This window comes from Salmo salar, chromosome ssa29, assembly GCF_905237065.1.
Source record: "Salmo salar chromosome ssa29, Ssal_v3.1, whole genome shotgun sequence".
Taxonomy (NCBI): domain Eukaryota; kingdom Metazoa; phylum Chordata; class Actinopteri; order Salmoniformes; family Salmonidae; genus Salmo; species Salmo salar.
In genome coordinates this window covers 23,743,158-23,763,875 of record NC_059470.1, presented here as the reverse complement: position 1 = coordinate 23,763,875, position 20,718 = coordinate 23,743,158, and the positions used below count along the sequence as shown (strand labels likewise).

Genomic DNA, 20,718 nt, shown 5'->3' with positions numbered 1-20,718 from the left:
TCAAAACCGTTAACAACAGAGTAGGGCTGGCTAATTAGTCCTTAGTTTTGGGGTTTTGCTCCGGTAAAACAATTTGGCTAATCTATACGTCCATATTTCCAAGTCCTATTCTTGAAGGTCAAGGGGTATAACATTCATTGGAATGACTGGAATTCTGATGGACATTGGTTGTTAATGTAAAGATATAATTTAATCGTATTATTATATGTAGTAGAAAGCGATGGGTTAGTAGAAGGCTACATAACCAACCCATAAAGCCTACATAACCAACCCATTTACATCCATGTGTGGCCAGCTATGTAAACTTTAACATTGATTTATCCTGCAATAGATGTTCAACTGGTAACATACATTTTTGTCTTCTTCTAATGCCTCTTAAGGGGAAGTAATCTAAAAGTAACAGAATGTAATCTGATTACATTACAGAGTTTGGGCAATCCCAAAGTTACTTTACTGATTACAATTTTGGACAGGTAACTGTAATGGATTACATTTAGAAAGTAACCTTCCCAACCCTGTCATCTATGCACTTAAATAGCGAATAGAGGACGCTTTTCCCATGGTTCATTTTCATGCCAGCCAGGTAGGCTGTACGCCTGTTTTAAAGATCAGCAATCTGTTTAAATTGAAAAATAAATATTGTAGGCCTAGCCTATAGAAATCTGCTGGATCCACTTTTTAATAGAGGCCATCACTCTGTTTTCTCACGCAATTGCATAGCCTATAGAAATATTGCGCAACATGAGCTCATGGGCTCTCATGAAGTGTTTAATTCGAATTTTGATTTGCATTTGCATTGATGTCGGCGTGATTAGAGGGACAATCGACTGCTGAGTACCAGGCAAGTTTGGTAGGCTGCTAATGACCATCAGCAGCATTAGAGCTTGGATAAGCCTAATTACCGTGACTAAACGGACACATGGAATTTGACTGCCGTCATGACTCGAGACCGCTGGTGTGGCGGTAATACGGTCACCGTAACAGCCTTACTTGACATGAACCTGTTTATCCACTTGTCCTTCAGACAAGGATGTGACTGAAAATGTTGTGGCATTTGATGCAAGAAACCACTTTACAAAATAAAATGCATCATTATTCCCATACCATTTATTACAGAGAATCACACAAATCATGCTACCCTCTGCCTATTGGCTACTTAGCTTATTCAAGCCTGTCTCAAAATACAACACTGCCCCTTAAAGACAAAAAAAGCTCTTTGCCTGACTCACAAGAGCACTCCCCCTTTGCTGACTACAAATGATCTTTAACTGGGCTAATAACTAACAAAATAGCAAAGGATATGAACAAATGTGCACACATGGCTACATGTAGCTCTCACTTTGATCTCAAAACAAGCGCATTTACTCGCACCACTCATGCTGTAAACACAGTCCAGTTCAAAGTCAATGGCACAGATCCATATATGGCAATGGTCTATTTGCTGTAGCTCTTATTGGTTATGGTGCACCAGTCTGTGTACGGGCCTGAGTCGTGCCTGTCAATGCAATGGAATCCTACTTAGATGCGTTCTGCCTACAACAAAATCTCTTGCAGAGTTAGTTTTGCATACTAAGTCTTGTATGGTTTGTTTTGTTTTGGTATGTTGCATTGAAAGTGGCTAATGCGTTGGTTCGATCACAAATCCCACAGTTAAGGGAATCGTTGATAGTGTTAACCAAGGGAGAAAACTCTTGAAGTTCAATCTCTCTGCTTGGGTTCATATTTCCTCTGTGCAGCATTCCCAGGGAGCTGCGCGCCCGCGTGCAGCTTAGAGGGAACGTTGCTGTAGATCCGCGCCTATCTAAACCTCCCATTGAGGTGTGGTAGTGCTAGAGTACCAGGTGGGTCCTCTGAGGCCTCAGTTACAGATTATTTAACTTTGCATTTCATGACTCCCCTCCGATGTTCTGTCCCCCCCATCCATTTCACTGTAAACCCTATTTAGTTTGCTTTCAAAGAAATCTTGAGCTCTGTTTCGACATGAGTTTATCTGCACTGTGCTGTTGTGGGGGTGCCATGCAAAGCCGCAATGCAAAGCCTAAGACTTTCATTGCAGGCCTAACACAGTGGGATTGTTCAAACTCCTCTCATCTCTCTCTCTCACCCGATTCGCTGGGATTTTTATTTTCTGCCTGAAACCATCGCCTTGGTGTTCTAACAAGAGTGGGTCCTTGTAAACGGGGGTTGTCATGGTGACTCCTCCCTCTTTGGGTTTTACTGCATGTGCTTCTGCTCCTCCAATGCGAGGAGGAGAGCAGAGGAAGAAAGGGGGAGAGAGGGGGTGAAGATGGAAGGAGAAGAGACAGAAATGGAGAGTTGAGGGTGAAAGGTCGTTGCAGGGGAACTGAACTAGATTGTTTCGGAAAATGGAAAGAAACTGATGGGCACTTTACCCCAGTAGTATTTTTTGCGTTGATGTAGACCTAGATAGTAGATGCAGTGAGTCTTGAAATGAAGCTTATCATGTTAATATTTCATTTCACACATCCCTTGCTTATTAAACAATTACCAAGTCTTCCTATAGTGGATGGAGTTAATGTAAATACTACAATGTAGTCCTGTATCACTGCTATATCATGATGCAATGTGGAGTATTGCATGACTGTCATCAGGGAGGACTTGGATCAAACTGAGAATTGTCAATTAAATTAGGCAATGTTTATAGAGGGAACACTAGGTATTGAGTTATTGAACCAGCTGGGGTTTGGGCTTTGGGATGGGGAGGGCGGGGAGTTGCAGTACCTTGGAGGAAGACGTTCCCTAATTAACTTGAGATTAGAGCCTAATTGGAAGGGCTGTGAATTGTTGAGTGGGGACTCAATTTCCCATTGTGCTACAGTCAAAACGGGGGCTTTTTGTAATGAGAAATACCTTTTGATGGTGGCCAAAGTACTAATACCTTTTGGAAATGAATAGCATTCTCATCTATTCCTTTGTCTCATGGCCAGATTTTCAATAGGACCAAATTTTACTCTCATAACAGATGGCCAATTTTTCAGTTATTTTCAGTGAGATTTGGATGGAAGCCTAGTTGTTTTGTGAGAGAAGCAAAGCTCTCAATCAAATTGTGACTTTTAGTTTTTATTTCCTGTCTTCCAGATGTCTTCATGGCTGTGGTGGAGGAGGAGGTGTCACTGGAGGAGGAGGCGGCGCGTCCAAGCCCTCGGCTGGAGGAGGAGGAGGCGGCGCGTCCAAGCCCTCGGCTGGAGGAGGAGGTGGCGGCGCGTCCAAGCCCTCGGCAGGAGGAGGAGGAGGCGGCGCGTCCAAGCCCTCGGCTGGAGGAGGAGGAGGCGGCGCGTCCAAGCCCTCGGCTGGAGGAGGAGGAGGCGGCGCGTCCAAGCCCTCGGCTGGAGGAGGAGGAGGCGGCGCGTCCAAGCCCTCGGCTGGAGGAGGAGGAGGCGGCGCGTCCAAGCCCTCGGCTGGAGGAGGAGGAGGCGGCGCGTCCAAGCCCTCGGCTGGAGGAGGAGGAGGCGGCGCGTCCAAGCCCTCGGCTGGAGGAGGAGGAGGCGGCGCGTCCAAGCCCTCGGCTGGAGGAGGAGGAGGAGGCGGCGCGTCCAAGCCCTCGGCTGGAGGAGGAGGAGGAGGAGGCGGCGCGTCCAAGCCCTCGGCTGGAGGAGGAGGCGGCGCGTCCAAGCCCTCGGCTGGAGGAGGAGGCGGCGCGTCCAAGCCCTCGGCTGGAGGAGGAGGAGGAGGCGGCGCGTCCAAGCCCTCGGCTGGAGGAGGAGGAGGAGGCGGCGCGTCCAAGCCCTCGGCTGGAGGAGGAGGAGGAGGCGGCGCGTCCAAGCCCTCGGCTGGAGGAGGAGGAGGAGGCGGCGCGTCCAAGCCCTCGGCTGGAGGAGGAGGCGGCGCGTCCAAGCCCTTGGCTGGAGGAGGAGGAGGAGGCGGCGCGTCCAAGCCCTCGGCTGGAGGAGGAGGAGGAGGCGCGTCCAAGCCCTCGGCTGGAGGAGGAGGAGGAGGAGGAGGAGGAGGAGGAGGCGCGTCCAGGCCCTCGTCTGGAGGAGGAGGAGGAGGCGCGTCCAGGCCCTCGGCTGGAGGAGGAGGAGGCGCGTCCAGGCCCTCGGCTGGAGGAGGAGGAGGAGGAGGCGCGCCCAGGCCCTCGGCTGGAGGAGGAGGAAGAGGCGCGCCCAGGCCCTCGGCTGGAGGAGGAGGAAGAGGCGCGCCCAGGCCCTCGGCTGGAGGAGGAGGAAGAGGCGCGCCCAGGCCCTCGGCTGGAGGAGGAGGAAGAGGCGCGCCCAGGCCCTCGGCTGGAGGAGGAGGAAGAGGCGCGTCCAGGCCCTCGGCTGGAGGAGGAGGAGGCGGCGCGCCCAGGCCCTCGGCTGGAGGAGGAGGAGGCGGCGCGCCCAGGCCCTCGGCTGGAGGAGGAGGAGGCGGCGCGCCCAGGCCCTCGGCTGGAGGAGGAGGCGGCGGCGCCTCCAGGCCCGCGGCTGGAGGAGGAGGAGGTGCGTCCAGGCCCTCGGCTGGAGGAGGAGGAGGAGGAGGCGGCGGCGGCGCGTCCTGGCCCTCGGCTGGAGGAGGAGGAGGAGGCGCGTCCAGGCCCTCTAAAGGAGCCTAAAGTGTCTCCATCAGGTACAGTGTAGAAAACCATGTAATACACTGAGTGTACAAAATATTAGGAACACCTTCGTAATATTGAGTTGCACTCCCTTTTGCTCTCAGAACAGCATAAATGCGTTGGGGCGTGCACTCTACAATGTGTCAAGTGTTCCACAGGGATGCTGGCCCGTGTTGACCCCAATGCTTCCCACAGTCAAGTTGGCTGGATGTCCTTTGGGTGGTGGACCATTCTTGATACACATGGGAAACCTCTTAGCGTGAAAAACCCTGCAGCTTTGCAGTTCTTGACACACTCAAACCGGTGCGCCTGGCACCTACTACCATACCCCATTCAAAGGCACCTACATTTTTTGTCTTGTCCATTCACCCTCTGAATGGCACTCATACACAATCCATGTCTCAATTGCCTCAAGGTTTAAGAATAATACTTTAACCTGTCTCCTCCTCTTCATCTACACTGATTGAAGTCGATTTAAAAAGTGACATCAATAACATTTCATAGCTTTCACCAGGATTCACCTGGTCAGTCTGTCATGGAAAGAGCAGGTGTTCCTGATGTTTTGGAGCACTTGTGTGTGCTTTAAAATCACAATGTCTAACTATAACTTCCCCCCAACCACTAACTCTCCACTTGCTTTAGGTGTGACTTTGGAAAAAGATCAGCACAACATCCATTCAATAAAGCTTGAATCATGATAAAAACAAACAAGGTTATGCTCTTATTTGATTGGCTTTCTCTGTTCCAGGTGTTGAACTGGCGCAGGAGATTCAGGTGACCGTTACCCTGACGGAGGGCCGGGAGTCTCCCCAGAGGTCTGGAACTCTGGCGGACGTGTCACCGCTCGCCTCCCAGAGTCCCGCCTCACCCGTGGATGATTTCCAACAGGAAGTGGAAATATCAGACTCTTTACAAACGGGAAAAGGTGCGGCGCCCGAGGAGGCTTTGCCCTGCGATGTAGAGGGGGAGGAAACCAAATCGGAGGACTCAAAAACCACTTTAGCCACGTCCACCAAAGAAATAGCTCATGAGCCTTTGGAGGAGACTACCGGAGAGGCTCCTGTGGAGGAGGAGGAGCCTATGGAAGTTGCACCTGTAGAAATGAAGACTTTGGAATTGGCTGCAATGGAGACCACTGTTAAGCAGAATGTTATGGAACCCATGCAGGAGGTGCAGGATGCAGTTGCAGAAAAGGAGGTTGAGGAGAAGTTGCAGGAGTTAGAGGACGAGGAGTTGCCTCCAAGTATTTTGGACAAGGGGGAGGATTTGCCTCCAATTGTTTTGGATGAGGGGGAGGTGTTGCTTCCAAATGTATTGCCCATTGCAGAGGACACAATCAGAGAAAAGGAGCTTAGTCCCATGGCTGAACTTCCTGAAATGGAGAGCCCCGTAGACATGGATACTACGGTAGAAATGGATATCATGCCCGCCAGCAACCGCAGCCTCTCGGACTTCAGCTCACTGAGGGGAGAGGCCAAAGCCCCGAAGGCTTCCCCTGAAATGTCTTCCGAGCTCTCGCTCATGCTGAACCAGTCCCTCGTCCCTACAGAGTCCTTCCCCAGGGAGGCCAGCCCTCCTTGGGCTCAGGTCCAAATCCAGGCCCAGGCTGCTCCACCACAGACCCAACCTCATTCTGGATATAGTGCTTGTGTGCCTCCCACCACCACAACCTTTTTCCCCCTAACTCCCAAGATTGGCATGGGGAAGCCTGCCATCTCCAAGAGGAAGTTCTCCCCTGGGAGACCAAGGGTGAAGCAGGTAAGGCTGTTCATCTATTTGTTTCTGTCTCTCGTTTTTTAAAGGAAGGTTTCTTTCCCAAAACTGGATTGGAAGCTCCACTAGTCTGTAGCCATTATAACAAACCTGTAGTTATTCTAGCAGGTCTGGAGTTCTTCTAGCAGGTCTGGAGTTCTTCTAGCTGGTCTGTAGCTATTCTAGCAGGTCTGTAGGTGTTCTAGTAGGTCTGTAGGTGTTCTAGTAGGTCTGTAGCCATTATAACAAACCTGTTGTTCTTCTCGCAGGTTTATTGTTCTTCTAGCAGGTCTGTAGTTCTTCTAGCTGGTCTGTAGCTATTCTAGCTGGTCTGTAGCTATTCTAGCAGGTCTGTAGGTATTCTAGCAGGTCTGTAGTTCTTCTAGCAGGTCTGTAGGTGTTCTAGTAGGTCTGTAGCCATTATAACAAACCTGTAGGTATTCTAGCAGGTCTGTAGTTCTTCTAGCAGGTCTGTAGGTGTTCTAGTAGGTCTGTAGCCATTATAACAAACCTGTAGTTCTTCTAGCTGGTCTGTAGGTGTTCTAGCAGGTCTGTAGGTGTTCTAGTAGGTCTGTAGCCATTATAACAAACCTTTAGTTCTTCTAGCAGGTATGTAGTTCTTCTAGCAGGTCTGTAGTTCTTCTAGCAGGTCTGTAGCTATTCTAGCAGGTCTGTAGGTGTTCTAGTAGGTCTGTAGCCATTATAACAAACCTTTAGTTCTTCTAGCAGGTCTGTAGTTATTCTAGCAGGTCTGTAGGTGTTCTAGCAGGTCTGTAGTTATTCTAGCAGGTCTGTAGGTGTTCTAGCAGGTCTGTAGGTGTTCTAGTAGGTCTGTAGCCATTATAACAAACCTTTAGTTATTCTAGCAGGTCTGTAGTTATTCTAGCAGGTCTGTAGGTATTCTAGCAGGTCTGTAGGTGTTCTAGTAGGTCTGTAGCCATTATAACAAACCTTTAGTTCTTCTAGCAGGTCTGTAGTTATTCTAGCAGGTATGTACAGTTGAAGTCGGAAGTTTACATACACTTAGGTTGGAGTCATTAAAACTCGTTTTTCAACCACTCCACAAATGTCTTGTTAACAAACTATACTTTTGGCAAGTCGGTTAGGAGCTCTACTTTGTGATTACACAAGTAATTTTTCCAACAATTGTTTACAGACAGATTATTTCACTTCTAATTCACTTCTAATTCACAATTCCAGTGGGTCAGAAGTTTACATACACTAAGTTGACTGTGCCTTTAAACAGCTTGGAAAATTCCAGATAATGAAGTCATGGCTTTAGAAGCTTCTGATAGGCTAATTTACATCCCTTGAATCAATTGGAGGTTTACCAGTGGATGTATTTCAAGGCCTACCTTCAAACTCAATGGTAGGAATTTAAAGCTTGGTCGCAAATAGATCTTCTAAATGGACAATAACCCCAAGCATACTTCCAAAGATGTTGCAAAATGGCTTAAGGACAACAAAGTCAAGCTATTGGAGTGGCCATCACAAAGCCCTGACCTCAAACCCATAGAACATTTGTGGGCAGAACTGAAAAAGCGTGTGCGAGCAGGGAGGCCTAGAAACCTGACTCAACTTACTGTGGGAAGCTTGTGGAAGGCTACCCAAAACGTTTGACCCAAGTTAAACAATTTAAAGGCAATGCTACCAAATACTAATTGAGTGTATGTAAACTTCTGACCCACTAGGAATGTGATGAAAGAAATAAAAGCTGAAATAAATCATCCTCACTACTATTATTCTAACGTTTCACATTCTTAAACTAAAGTGGTGATCCTAACTGACCTAAGACGGGGCATTTTTAATAGGATTAAATGTCCGGAATTGTGGAAAAACTGAGTTTAAATGTATTTGGCTCAGGTGTATGTAAACTTCCCACTTCAACTGTAGTTTTAGTAGGTCTGTAGCCATTATAACAAACCTTTAGTTCTTCTAGCAGGTCTGTAGGTATTCTAGCAGGTCTGTAGGTATTCTAGCAGGTATGTTGTTCTAGTAGGTCTGTAGCCATTATAACAAACCTTTAGTTCTTCTAGCAGGTCTGTAGGTATTCTAGCAGGTATGTTGTTCTAGTAGGTCTGTAGCCATTATAACAAACCTTTAGTTCTTCTAGCAGGTCTGTAGGTATTCTAGCAGGTCTGTAGGTATTCTAGCAGGTATGTTGTTCTAGTAGGTCTGTAGCCATTATAACAAACCTTTAGTTCTTCTAGCAGGTCTGTAGGTATTCTAGCAGGTATGTTGTTCTAGTAGGTCTGTAGCCATTATAACAAACCTTTAGTTCTTCTAGCAGGTCTGTAGGTATTCTAGCAGGTCTGTAGGTGTTCTAGCAGGTCTGTAGGTGTTCTAGCAGGTCTGTAGGTGTTCTAGCAGGTCTGTAGGTGTTCTAGCAGGTCTGTAGGTATTCTAGCAGGTATGTTGTTCTAGTAGGTCTGTAGCCATTATAACAAACCTTCAGTTCTTCTAGCAGGTCTGTAGCTATTCTAGCAGGTCTGTAGTTCTTCAGGACTTTCTGTAGCTGTTCAACTAGGTCTGTAGCTTTATCCAAAGACTGCTCTGCTGTGGTGGGAGTTCTGGTCCTCCGGCTGATCCACAACTCGTATCCTCTCTCTCTGTAATTATATTCCCTCCTTTCCCATTCCCTCTTGTTGCTCAGTTTAGTGCCAGTGTGGAGTGTGTATTAATTAATGTTGAGAGGCTCTGGCTGCTTTCTCTCTCCCTCTTGCTTTCTTTCTTGCTCTTTCGCTCACTATCTCGCTCTTCCTTGCTCTCTTTTGCTATCTCTTTTTTTCCCTCCCCCTCTCTCCTTCTCTTGCTCTCTGTCTTTTTCGCACTTCCTCTTTCTCTCTTTATCTATCACTCTCTCGTTCACATAGCTGAGTATAACGCAGAGCCGTTGGGGAGGGAGTAGCGAGGGCTGAGGTCTGTGCCAAGGGTTTGATGCTGGGGAGGAGGAGGAGGGGGGACACCACATAATGGAGTCTTTTTTGGAGGTGTTTTAATTCGTATAGAAACTCATTGAGGCGTGAAGCACGACACAAACCCATTTCCACCAAGCTGAGGGAAGAGGGAGGACACCTCTTTTTAAGGCCAGCCAAAACTGTCAGAAGGGGAAATTCAACTTGGCTACTCGGTATATCTAAGCCCAATAGACAGCCATAGACTCAGAACTGGAAAGCCTTGAATGATGTTTACCTTTTGATTTATTTATTTTTAAGTATAGAGGTCAATGTTTGTTTTTTACTTGGATTTGTTTTGGATATATAATTTTTATTTTTAGGATGCATCTGTAAGTACTCGCATACAAAAGATGTCACCTTGCTTCGACTTTGGGCGAACATGTGCAATACTTATTTTAATAGTAGATTTTGTGTGTGTGCGTGTCTGTCACATCAATACAGAAGTTGCTGAGCTGAAGTTTTAGTCCATACTTCTTTTTCTTCTTTTAGTTTTTTATCTCTTATCTCAGGAGGATTACTGTTTCCAGTACAGGATCATTTGCAGGGTTTGCTTCCATCGCTAGGATCAGCTGGGATTTCCTATGTGTAGTGTGTGCCTGCTTGCTTGCCTGCCTGTGTGAGTTCTACTGAGCTTTTGAGTGTGTGCGTGCGTTCGGGTTTCCGTTCGGAAAATGTGGAGTTGGACATTTGACTGGCAGCATTTTAATTTATTTGAGATATTTACCAGACCATAAGTATTTGTAACCTGATTAGGACGTCCATCCACAGAGTTCAGAATGACAGAAAGCACAATTAGATTATGGAAATTCATCTTAACAGAACATGCAACTCGAGGATGCAACGGCATGTGTCCTTCTTACCGAATTCCTTTACTTTTCCTTAGCCAACAAGACAAGTAATGAATAGCAAAATCACTATCTTATGTCAATCTACTATTACCCCATAGTATTTTTCTTTTTTACCTATTCTATTGGTCAGCTTGTCGTTCTGTGTGCGAAAGAAATCGTTTATTCCAAATAGATTCTGGGACAGTTGTGGGACGAAAGTTCCCAAATTCAGACAACCAGTTGGCCTGACGAGGCTACCAATTTTTTTTTTTTTAAAGCAATGAGACTGATGCGACAGATCAGAACGTTTTAGCTTAAAAAGTTGACAACTATTATTTCTTCACATTAAAAGTCTGGTAATGTGCACTAGGCTATGTGCACATAAATGTCAGTTCAAAAATGTAATTGGCAGGGGCCTCCCGAGTGGTGCAGTGGTCTAAGGCACTGCAGTGCTAGCTGTGCCACTAGAGATTCTGGGTTCGAGTCCAGGCTCTATCGCAGCCGGCCGCGACCGGGAGCGTTGCTGCACAGCTATTTTCAGGGCTCTCGAGAGATGCCCATGGGCACTCAAGGACATTCAGAGACTTGTCCCGAAGCCACTCATGCGTTGTCTTGGCTGTGGGTGGTGGTGGCAGTATCATGCCGTGGGGTTGATTTTCAGTGGCGGGGATTGAGAGACTAGTCAGGTTCAAGGGAAAGATGAACGGAGCAAAGTACAGAGATCCTTGATGAAAACCTGCTCCAGAGCACTCAGGACCTTAGACTGGGGAAAAGGTTCACCTTCCAACAGGACAACGACCCTAAGCACACAGCCAAGACAACGCAGGAGTGGCTTCGGGACAAGTCTCTGAATGTCCTTGAGTGGCCCAGCCAGAGCCCAGACTTGAACAAAATCAAACATCTCTGGAGAGACTTGAAAATATCTGTGCAGCGACGCTCCCCATCCAACCTGACAGAGCTTGAGAGGATCTGCAGAGAAGAATGGGAGAAACTCCCCAAATTCAGGTGTGCCAAGCTTGTAGCGTCATATCCAAGAAGACTCTAGGCTGTAATCGCTGTAACCGTTTCAACAAATGACTGAGTAAAGGGTCTGAAAACTTATGTAAATGTGATATTTCATATATATATTTTTTTATACATTTTCAAACATTTCTAAAAGCCTGTTTTTGCTTGGTCATTATGGGGTATTGTGTATGGATTGATGAGGGGGAAAAAACTATTTAATCAATTTCAAACAAGGCAGAAATTTTTACAAAATGTTAAGTCAAGGGGTCTGAATACTTCCTCTGTCAAAAGTATGTGGACACCCCTTCAAATTAGTGGATTTCGCTATTTCAGCCACACCCATTGCTGACAGGTGTATAAAATCGAGCACACAGCCATGGAATCTCCATAGACAAACATTGGCAGTAGAATGGCCTTACTGAAGAGCTCAGTGACTTTCAACGTGGCACCATCATATGATGCCATCTTTCCAACAAGTCAGTTCGTAAAATTTCTGCCCTGCTAGAGCTTCCCTGGTCAACTGTAAGTGCTGTTATTGTGAAGTGGACATGTCTAGTAGCAACAACTGCTCAGCCGCGAAGTGGTAGGCCACAAGCTCACAGAGCGAGACCGTCTGTCCTCGGTTTCAACAGTTGCTACCGAGTTGCTTCCAGAGGCAGTTTGGAACTTCAGCACAAGAACTGTTCGTCGGGAGTTTCATGGTTTTCCATGGCAGAGCAGCCACACACAAGCCTCAGATCACCTTTCGCAATGCCATGGGTTGACTGGAGTGGTGTAAAGCTTGCTGCCATTGGACTCTGAAGCAGTTGATACGCGTTCTCTGGAGTGATGAATCACGCTTCACCATCTAGCAGACCGACGGACTAATCTGTGGCAACAGTTTGGGGAAGGCTCTTTCCTGTTTCAGCATGACAATGCCCCCGTGCACAAAGCAAGGTCCAGACAGAAATGGTTTGACGAGATCGGTGTGGAAGAACTTGATTGGCCTGCACAGAGCCCTGACCTCAACCCCATCGAACACCTTGGTATGAATTGGAACACCGACTGCAAGCCAGGCCTAATCACCCAACATCAGTGCCTGACCTCATTAATGCTCTTGTGGCTGAATGGAAGCAAGTCCCCGCAGCAATATTCCAATTCTAGTGGAAAGCCTTCCCATAAGATTGGAGGCTGTTATAACAGCAAAGGGGGAGCCAACTCCATATTAATGACCATTATTTTCGAATTAGATGTTTGACGAGCAGGTGTCCACATACTTTTAGCCATGTGTACTTTGATTTTTGTTGTGTTTAGGCCTATGTGGCATATTGCATTTTCATTGCAGTCAGAGAGACTTTAAAATGAAGTTAGGCCTACAGATGTGTATTAGGGGGAGAAGAGAACTTGGCAGTCGTAAGAGGATAGCGGGTCGTACTAGTACACAGATGGTTAATATTGCTTCAAGATTAGGAAGATCTAGGAAGATGCTTAATCTTCTTCCACCACACAATATTAAATACTTAAAGGGAAGATCCACTCAAACTATCCCTCATGCTCCAATGTTCTTAGTCAATCGCTCCATAGACTGTTCTGACCTACTGTTGAGTGGTCCAATATGACCTACATTAGGGTTGGGTGTTATACCTTATATACGGTATCCCGGGGTATTTGGAAATACGCTCTGATTTTCCAATACCGTCAATAAAATGTAAAAAAAATATATATATATACACACAGCGTATTCCAGTTCCCACCAATATCCAGAAAATTTGCACAGCCATTGAGGAATGGGTCAACATTCCACAGGCCAAAATCAACACCCTTGAACTCTTTGTGAAGAAGATGTAATGCTTCATGAGGCAAATGGTGGTCACATCAGATACTGACTTGTTTTCTAATTCACACCCCTACCTTTTTTTAAAAAGGTATCTGTGACCAACAGATGCACATCTGAATTCCCAGTCATGTGATATCCATAGATTAGGGCCTAATTCATTTATTTCAATTGACTGATTTCCTTATATGAACTGTAACTCAGTCAAATCTTTGAGATTGTTACGTTTACATTTTTTTTGTGTATTAAGTTAACTATCTAAGATGTGCCAAATAAATGATCTCCAGCTGGGTTTTGCTAACGTTAGCTAAGTGGCTAACGTTAGCTTGCACGGTCAAGCTTCTTGGTAACAGCAGCAGAGGCCATCCCTTCCTGGATTAAGATCCCTACTGTCTAATATATGGTTTGTGCTAGCTGCAAACTGTGTTGTAATATCCTTGCCTAACTATATGAGCTGTGTTGTCTGTCTTGGTAGTAAAAGTTTGCATGCACTCTTTAGCATTTACTTAGTATCCGATATGGGGATTCCTTAGTACTTGTTAGCATTTTGTTAGCAATCTGGTAAGTGATGTTTTGGGATTTTATGTACAAAAAAAAAATTGCGCCCCTTGTGTGCACTACCAGTAATATCGTGTATCCTGGGATGGCACGGTGTGAAGGTATGGAAATCCGGATACCGCCCAACCCTAAACTGCATGGTAATTTAGTGGTCCAATACAACCTACATGGTGATTTAGATGGTCTTGTCATGTCTTGAGGCTTGCGTTAAAGGTAGGCTCAACAATATGACAGCATCAGACAACCAAATTCAAGTTTGCCAGGACTGGCACTTTTTGATTCTTCCTAAGTTGTTCCATCCCTAAAGGTGTGGCGACATAACAAACCATGTTATCGTTGTTGATTGCTGTGAGCAGGAAGTCTGCTCAAATGATGTCTTATTGCTTTGTCTACCTTTTTAACGCATAATGTGTAGAATGGGATGGGGTTGCTCAGGAAGTTGGGTAGTATGACGATATTTGTGACTACAGTATGTCGTACATGTTTGAGATGGAAGCTGTGAAGAACGTCTCTGTACTGTGCAGACAATCTCTCCAAATTCCAACTCTTCCCCCCCTTTCACTCTGACTTTGGCCTGTTTTTGGATTCAGCCTAACCTTTGAGGTCCGTTTATACTTTGCAACTGAGCATACTGTATTCACAAGCATGTGCTTGGAGATGGCATGATCATGTTCTTTTCAGTATCTATGAATACATTCAACTAATACATCCCCATTCACTTGCACCCTCATTCTCACACACTATGTACAGAATCTACTGAAATGTCTCCACTCACTCACTCACTCACTCACTCACTCACTCACTCACTCACTCACTCACTCACTCACTCACTCACTCACTCACTCACTCACTCACTCACTCAAAGCCTGTCTTTTGCACACTGACACCTTTAACCCTTTGATGCGGACAATCACATATTTGTGATCATTGTTGAGTGGTCCCTGCAGCGTACTGTTGCAAAAATGTGATTGGAACAGTAGCAACAGAACGTAGGACTCAACAAACACGTCTAAACAGCATTGTGTCTTGAAAACATATAAACAATGTTTTGTACTGATGGGAAATAAAGGTCTTCACAACTTTATTCCTCAATTGTACCATTTTATTGTAAAAGATAAATGTGAAATTTGTCATCCAAGCCTCACACAGAACACATCCAAACTCATTCCATAAACCAGTCTAAATAACAAAACATATGTTACCAACCTAACAGCTAGACTTGTTTACAATGTACCACATCTCTGGTGAGCATAAGGGAGACATGTCATATTGTTTAGAAAAGACATAAGCTAGCAGCAGCTAAATTCTTTATGATGGCAGGCATGTTTGTTTGACATGTGAAAACTCCCTAATCCAAGAATGCCATCCAGTTTAAGATGCAAATAAACAAAGTCAAAACGCAGCCAGGAATCGGCCCGGGGGGCTGGAACTGATTGACTCGGCCCGGAATTGGGTGTAGGACTCGAACCGGAGTCAAAATGAATGACTGCCCAGAATCGGCCCAAGTACATCGGGCCATTTCCTTCTACCGGAATTAAGCAGACTTTGCCGGCATTTTACCAGAATCCCCCCAGAAGCGGCCCGATGCAATTTTAAATAAATGTATACAAAATGACCCAATTTTTTGTAATTTTAAATATTACTATTATACATTTTATGCATACAAATTATACCCATCCACAAAAAAAAAAAATTATGTCGGAGGAAACACCATACACCTGGTGACCGTGTCAGCGTGTGTGTGTGTCTAGCCTGCCACAGGAGTCGCTACAGCGCAATGGGACAAAGACTTCCCGGCCGGGCCAAACCCTCCCCTAATTCGGACGACGCTGGGCCAATTGTGCGTTGCCTCATGGGTCTCCTGGTTGTGGCCGACACGGTTCTCGAACCAGCATCTGTAGCAATGTGTATTAGACCGCTGCGCCACTCGGGAGGTTCCATCCACAAAGTTTTTAATGCTTATCAATTGCCTTACACAAAGTATGAAAATACTACACAGGACTCTTAAAGAATTTGTATTTTTTGATCACAGAAATGGTGAGAAAATATGGAAAAATAGAGAGTAGCCCCAATCGGCCCGAACCCCAAGTAATACATTTGGGCCAGATAACTCAACCCGGAATCGGCTCAAGCTCAATCCCCGCGGCCCAGACTCGGTCCACATGATGTCGGCCGAGTCTGACTCTCAGCCGAGTGCCCCGACTCTCAGCCGGAATCGGCCCAGATCCACTGTGCTAGCTGGGAGATGGCTGCGTGTAAAAGATTAACCTGTTGGGGCCACAGGTTAGCAATGATCCCCGAGCCGGGATTGCTAACAAGGCTGGAAATTCAAAACATCAAAAATCTAATAATTTCAATTTCTCAAACAATCAACTATTTTACACAATTTAAATGATAAACATCTCCTTAATCTAACCACATTGTTCGATTTTCAAAGAGGCTTTACGGCAAAAGCATAAAGTTAGATTATGTTAGGACAGTACATAGCCACAAAAGTACAAACATCCATTTTCAATTCAAGGTCAGGCGTCACCAAAAGCAGAAACCAGCTTGAATTATGCACTAACTTTTGTCAATCTCCATCAGATGACACTCCTAGGACATTATGTTATACAATACATGCATTTTTTGTTCCATCAAGTTCATATTTATATCCAAAAACAGCATTTTACAGTAGCGTGAAATTCAGATTTTTTCTTCTCTGAAATGCTTCCGGTGAACATAACAAAATTACTATTCGAAAACATTGGTAAATTATAATATTGTCATTCAAAGAATAATATATTATCATCTCGTAATTGCTACCGAATGGCCAGATCTCAAAATAACTTTACTGGGAAATCACATTTTGCAATAAACGGGGTGCTATGCTAAGAACAACAGGCTATGCTATACAGTTAGCATCATCTAAAATCGATAATAACATTGTAAATACCCCCTTACCTTTGATTATCTCCATCAGAAGGCAGGATCCCAGGTCCGGAAGGCATTCCAGGTCCGGAACAAATGTGGTTTCTTTTGACAAAGTTCATAATTTATGTCCAAATAACACCAAGTACTTAGCGTTCATTATGCTCCCACAAAACGTGGTGGGGGCTGGTAAAATCACGCCGAAAAGCTAAAAAAACCTAGTAAATAATATATTTATGTTCGTTCAAACATGTCAAATGTTGTTTAGCATTAATCTTTTGGTCCATTTTTAACGTTAAACATCAGTAATATTTTCACACAACCTATCCTATGTCTAGATAAAAATGATGACAAACTCACGTTTCTCAGATTTATGCGCAGGCGCAAAAAATGAAGTGATGACATGTCAACTTCCTTGGATTCTAATTTGCTCTCTGTTTATCATAGACGCTTCAAACAACTTTATAAAGATCGTTGACATCTAGTGGAAGCCGTAGGTGTTGCGAAATGAATCCTTTCTCACTATGGTATCTATAAAACAATGACACTAAATAGTACAGTCACAAAATTCACATTTTTTTGGATCTATTTTTCACAGGTTTTTGCCTGCAATATGAGTTTTGTTATACTTACAGACACCATTCAAACTGTTTTAGGAAATTCAGAGTGTTTTCTATCCGAATGTGTTAATAATATGCATATCCTAGCTTCTGAGTTGGTGTAGGAGGCAGTTAAAAATGGGCACATATTTTTTTCAAAATGTCTCAATACTGCCCCCGAGCCCCAACAAGTTTGGCCACTTTTCAACATATTACAAATCTTCGATGTACTTGTTTCAGTGTATACAAAAACTGGAGCACATGACTTGACAAGTCGTTTTCAGTTTTTGAGTAATCATGAACCAAATAAAATGTTATTACCTCACAGATCATTACTCCAAATACAAGCCTACTGCTAAGCCTAACCGTAGCGCAAAAGCTAAACAGGGTTGCCAGATTTGGTTTAAACCATTTTAGGGGAGTTTGTGGGGGGGTTCATTTAGTTTGTGGGTGATTTAAAGTCCATTGGGGGTAGAAATGTGGAATGTATTGTGGGGGAATATGATGCAGGAAATACTACCATGATGGGGGATTTATCAATAAATGGGGGGCAAACACAGGAGTAATGTATAAGCTAACTAAAAGTAAATCCCCTGGAATGTGGGGTCTGAGCTGGCAACCCAGAGTAACGATAGTTATAGTCTAAGTCAGTCACGTGAACCATCCCTTCACCTCGTTTTGTCATAACATCTTTGGTCTGACGTTTACGTGACAACCAGAATGCATTGTGATGTCAACAAACATGGCGCCACACATAGCTGGCATTTAGCTTAGCATTAGCTCATTATAATCAGTACAACCTATCAAAAAGTATTTTACACAACTCATGTGTCCATTACAATCAATGCAAGAATCAGAATGCATGATTTGTCACCAGAACTTGAAAACGTGAATAAAACAGTAAATACATTATGCTCCATATATACAGTGTGCTACAGTAGAAACAACAACACGATATATAGCAACTACAATGATAACGTAATAAGGCACTTACTTTGATAGGAACGCACATGTCCAAAGTTGTTGTTATCATAATGTAAGGGAAACCACAATGAAGGCGCCAGCCGGAAAATGTGCCAGGTGCAAAAAGTTTGTGCCGGTTCCTTTCTGACTGGAGATGCGCAAATGTCTGGGGAAACACAGGGGAAATGCTTGGGGTCTCGTCGTAGAGAGAAGTTTGTCTAAATTGTCTGCTACAGTGAAATGGGGTACTTCTATGTGAATTAATGAGTAGGCATAACACACCTCAATTCAAACTGTTAGAAAAGAAAACTTCTTAGCAAATAATTTGAAATTGACAATTAGAAACCTAACCGATAGATAATTAGCAGGCAGCTTGCCTTTGTTTGAGGGCAGCGCCGGTTAACTGTCCTGTTGCCTAACAATCACACTTTGGGTTAGTGACTGCATTCTGACATCACTTGCATAAAAAAACTCCCCCTGGGGCGATCATTAGAGATATTTGGAACTCACAGTGAAAAGGATGTCTCCTGCCTAATTCCGACAGTTTCATTAAAAGAGCTTGACACAAAAATTGAGGTTTGGGACAAATGTAAGCTAGAGATGGAGAAAAAAAATGCAGGAAGCGAGTGGAGAGAAAAAAATCTAACCCACGGCTGTGATATATTATTAATCAAGTTGAAATGATTTTGCATTGCAAAAAAAAAAAAAAATGGAAAAAGCCCTCTGTGATTGTGTGATTGAGCTTAATTATATAGCCTCTTGCCGATTAGCTCATTAAACAAGCTAAACGCTTCCCTGTGACAATTTAATCTGAAATTCCCTGACGACGGTCGCTGTGTTTATCTCGACAGCAGTGGTGGCGTCACGCTGACATAATCATCACTTGTTTTGTAAACACGTGGCTGCCATGGCACCCGGCAGGCCTGACACTGGATAGTGTGGAGTTGTGGACGGACTGTCGCAGCGCGCTTGACTAGGTGTAGCATTACTGGAAGCAGTGGATGTGTAAATGTCTCGTCTTCTCTCCGACTATTGAACTTGACCCTCTTCTTGCAGACAACGATATTTCACAATCTCCCTTTTGATTGGAACAGATTTTCAAATTGAATTGTACTGAATCTTCAAATTGAGGTGAATTCAGTTTACCCTCCACTCATGTATAGGATCTGTCCCAAACGTCTCATATCTCACTGGTTTCTTGGCTGTTTTTTATAATGTCATGTATAACCATTTATTTTGTTGCTTTGTTTGACATTTGCATTTGGCTGTTGCATTTATGTTGCTGCATTTTGTCCCCTCCCACTCCCAACCCCTCTTCCTCCTACCCCCACCCCTCCTCCAATCAGGGAGCATGGAGTAACCATAGGGCAGCAAGCCCCCCCTCTTGGTCCCAGCAGGACCCCTCAGAGGGGGGGTGGGATGGCTCAAAAAACAGGCAGCTGCAGGAGGTGCCCGTCTGGAGCATGAGAGTGGTAAATGGAGCACTCTTATGATGTCCATGTCCAACCCCCCTCCCTCCCTCCCTTTCACTCAGTGGTTTAGCCCGGCCAGGTGGGGACAGGTTAGAACATGACACAGCACATGGTGCCACCTGCGGAGATGTAGTGAAGGCAAATCCATGTGAACATTGTTTTTGCACCTCCTTTATGAATTGCGTTATATAAATTAACATTGTTAGCATTTAGCGTTGTTAGCATTGCCGGGACGACAGGAATCCCAGACTGATAGTGGAGTGAAACAAACTCAATACGTACAGTCTGGGTTTCCAGGCTACCCCTGACCCCCTCTCTGTCACCCCCACCGCAACCCTTTAGTCCTGACATTGTGACATGAATCCACTTTGACGCTAACGCGCCACAACAAGCCTCTCTCTCGCACGCGCTCTGATGAGTTCATAAACTCCACTGTTATGTCGTCCTGTCTGAGCTGACAAGGTAAAGATAAAACTCCTTCACAACATGGCTCAATTATTATACTTCAATCTATCACTGATCTGAGCGATGTATAGTCTCATATCAGTTAGCATATACACACTTCATACCTCCCTCTCATGCGCGCTCTACTCCTTCCCTCTCTCTCCTTCCTCTTTCCTTCCTATTTCCCTCCTCGTTCCCCCTCGCTCCTTCCTCGTTCCCCCTCGCTCGTTCCCCTCGCTCGTTCCTTGCTCTCTCTGTTTGATATTCTCTGCTCTACACACACACACTCCTCTCACCCTCTTGTCTCTCTCTCCTCCCTGTCTCCCAGTCTTGCTCTCTCCTCACACTCTTCTCACTGTCTCACTTCTGTCTTGCTCTCGCCCTCCTCTCTTTCTCTCTCCTCACACTCTTCTCAATGTCTCCCTTCTGTCTTGCTCTCCTCACTCTCTCCTCCCTGTCTCCCTCCTGTCTTGCTCTCTCCTCTCACACTCCTCCCTGTCTCCCTCCTGTCTTGCTCTCTCCTCTCACACTCCTCCCTGTCTCCCTCCTGTCTTGCTCTCTCCTCACACTCTTCTCACTGTCTCACTTCTGTCTTGCTCTCTCCCTCCTGTCTTGCTCTCTCTTCACACTCTCCTCCCTGTCTCCCTCCTGTCTTGCTCTCTCCTCACACTCTTCTCACTGTCTCACTTCTGTCTTGCTCTCTCCCTCCTGTCTTGCTCTCTCCTCACACTCTTCTCAATGTCTCCCTTCTGTCTTGCTCTCCTCACTCTCTCCTCCCTGTCTCCCTCCTGTCTTGCTCTCTCCTCTCACACTCCTCCCTGTCTCCCTCCTGTCTTGCTCTCTCCTCTCACACTCCTCCCTGTCTC

The 20,718-nt window shown here is 45.2% G+C and overlaps 1 protein-coding gene across 1 annotated transcript in view; it reads left to right on the top strand.

Annotated features, from left to right (window-relative positions):
• The window catches only part of LOC106590429 (histone-lysine N-methyltransferase 2C), a 235,249-nt gene that overhangs the window by 113,974 nt on the left and 100,557 nt on the right, over positions 1 to 20,718 (top strand). Inside the window, exons 12-14 of the mRNA XM_014181457.2 lie at positions 3,100 to 4,566; positions 5,301 to 6,310; positions 19,283 to 19,408. Coding sequence (XP_014036932.2) covers positions 3,100 to 4,566; positions 5,301 to 6,310; positions 19,283 to 19,408 — 2,603 coding nt within the window. The remainder of the gene's footprint in view (positions 1 to 3,099; positions 4,567 to 5,300; positions 6,311 to 19,282; positions 19,409 to 20,718) is intronic.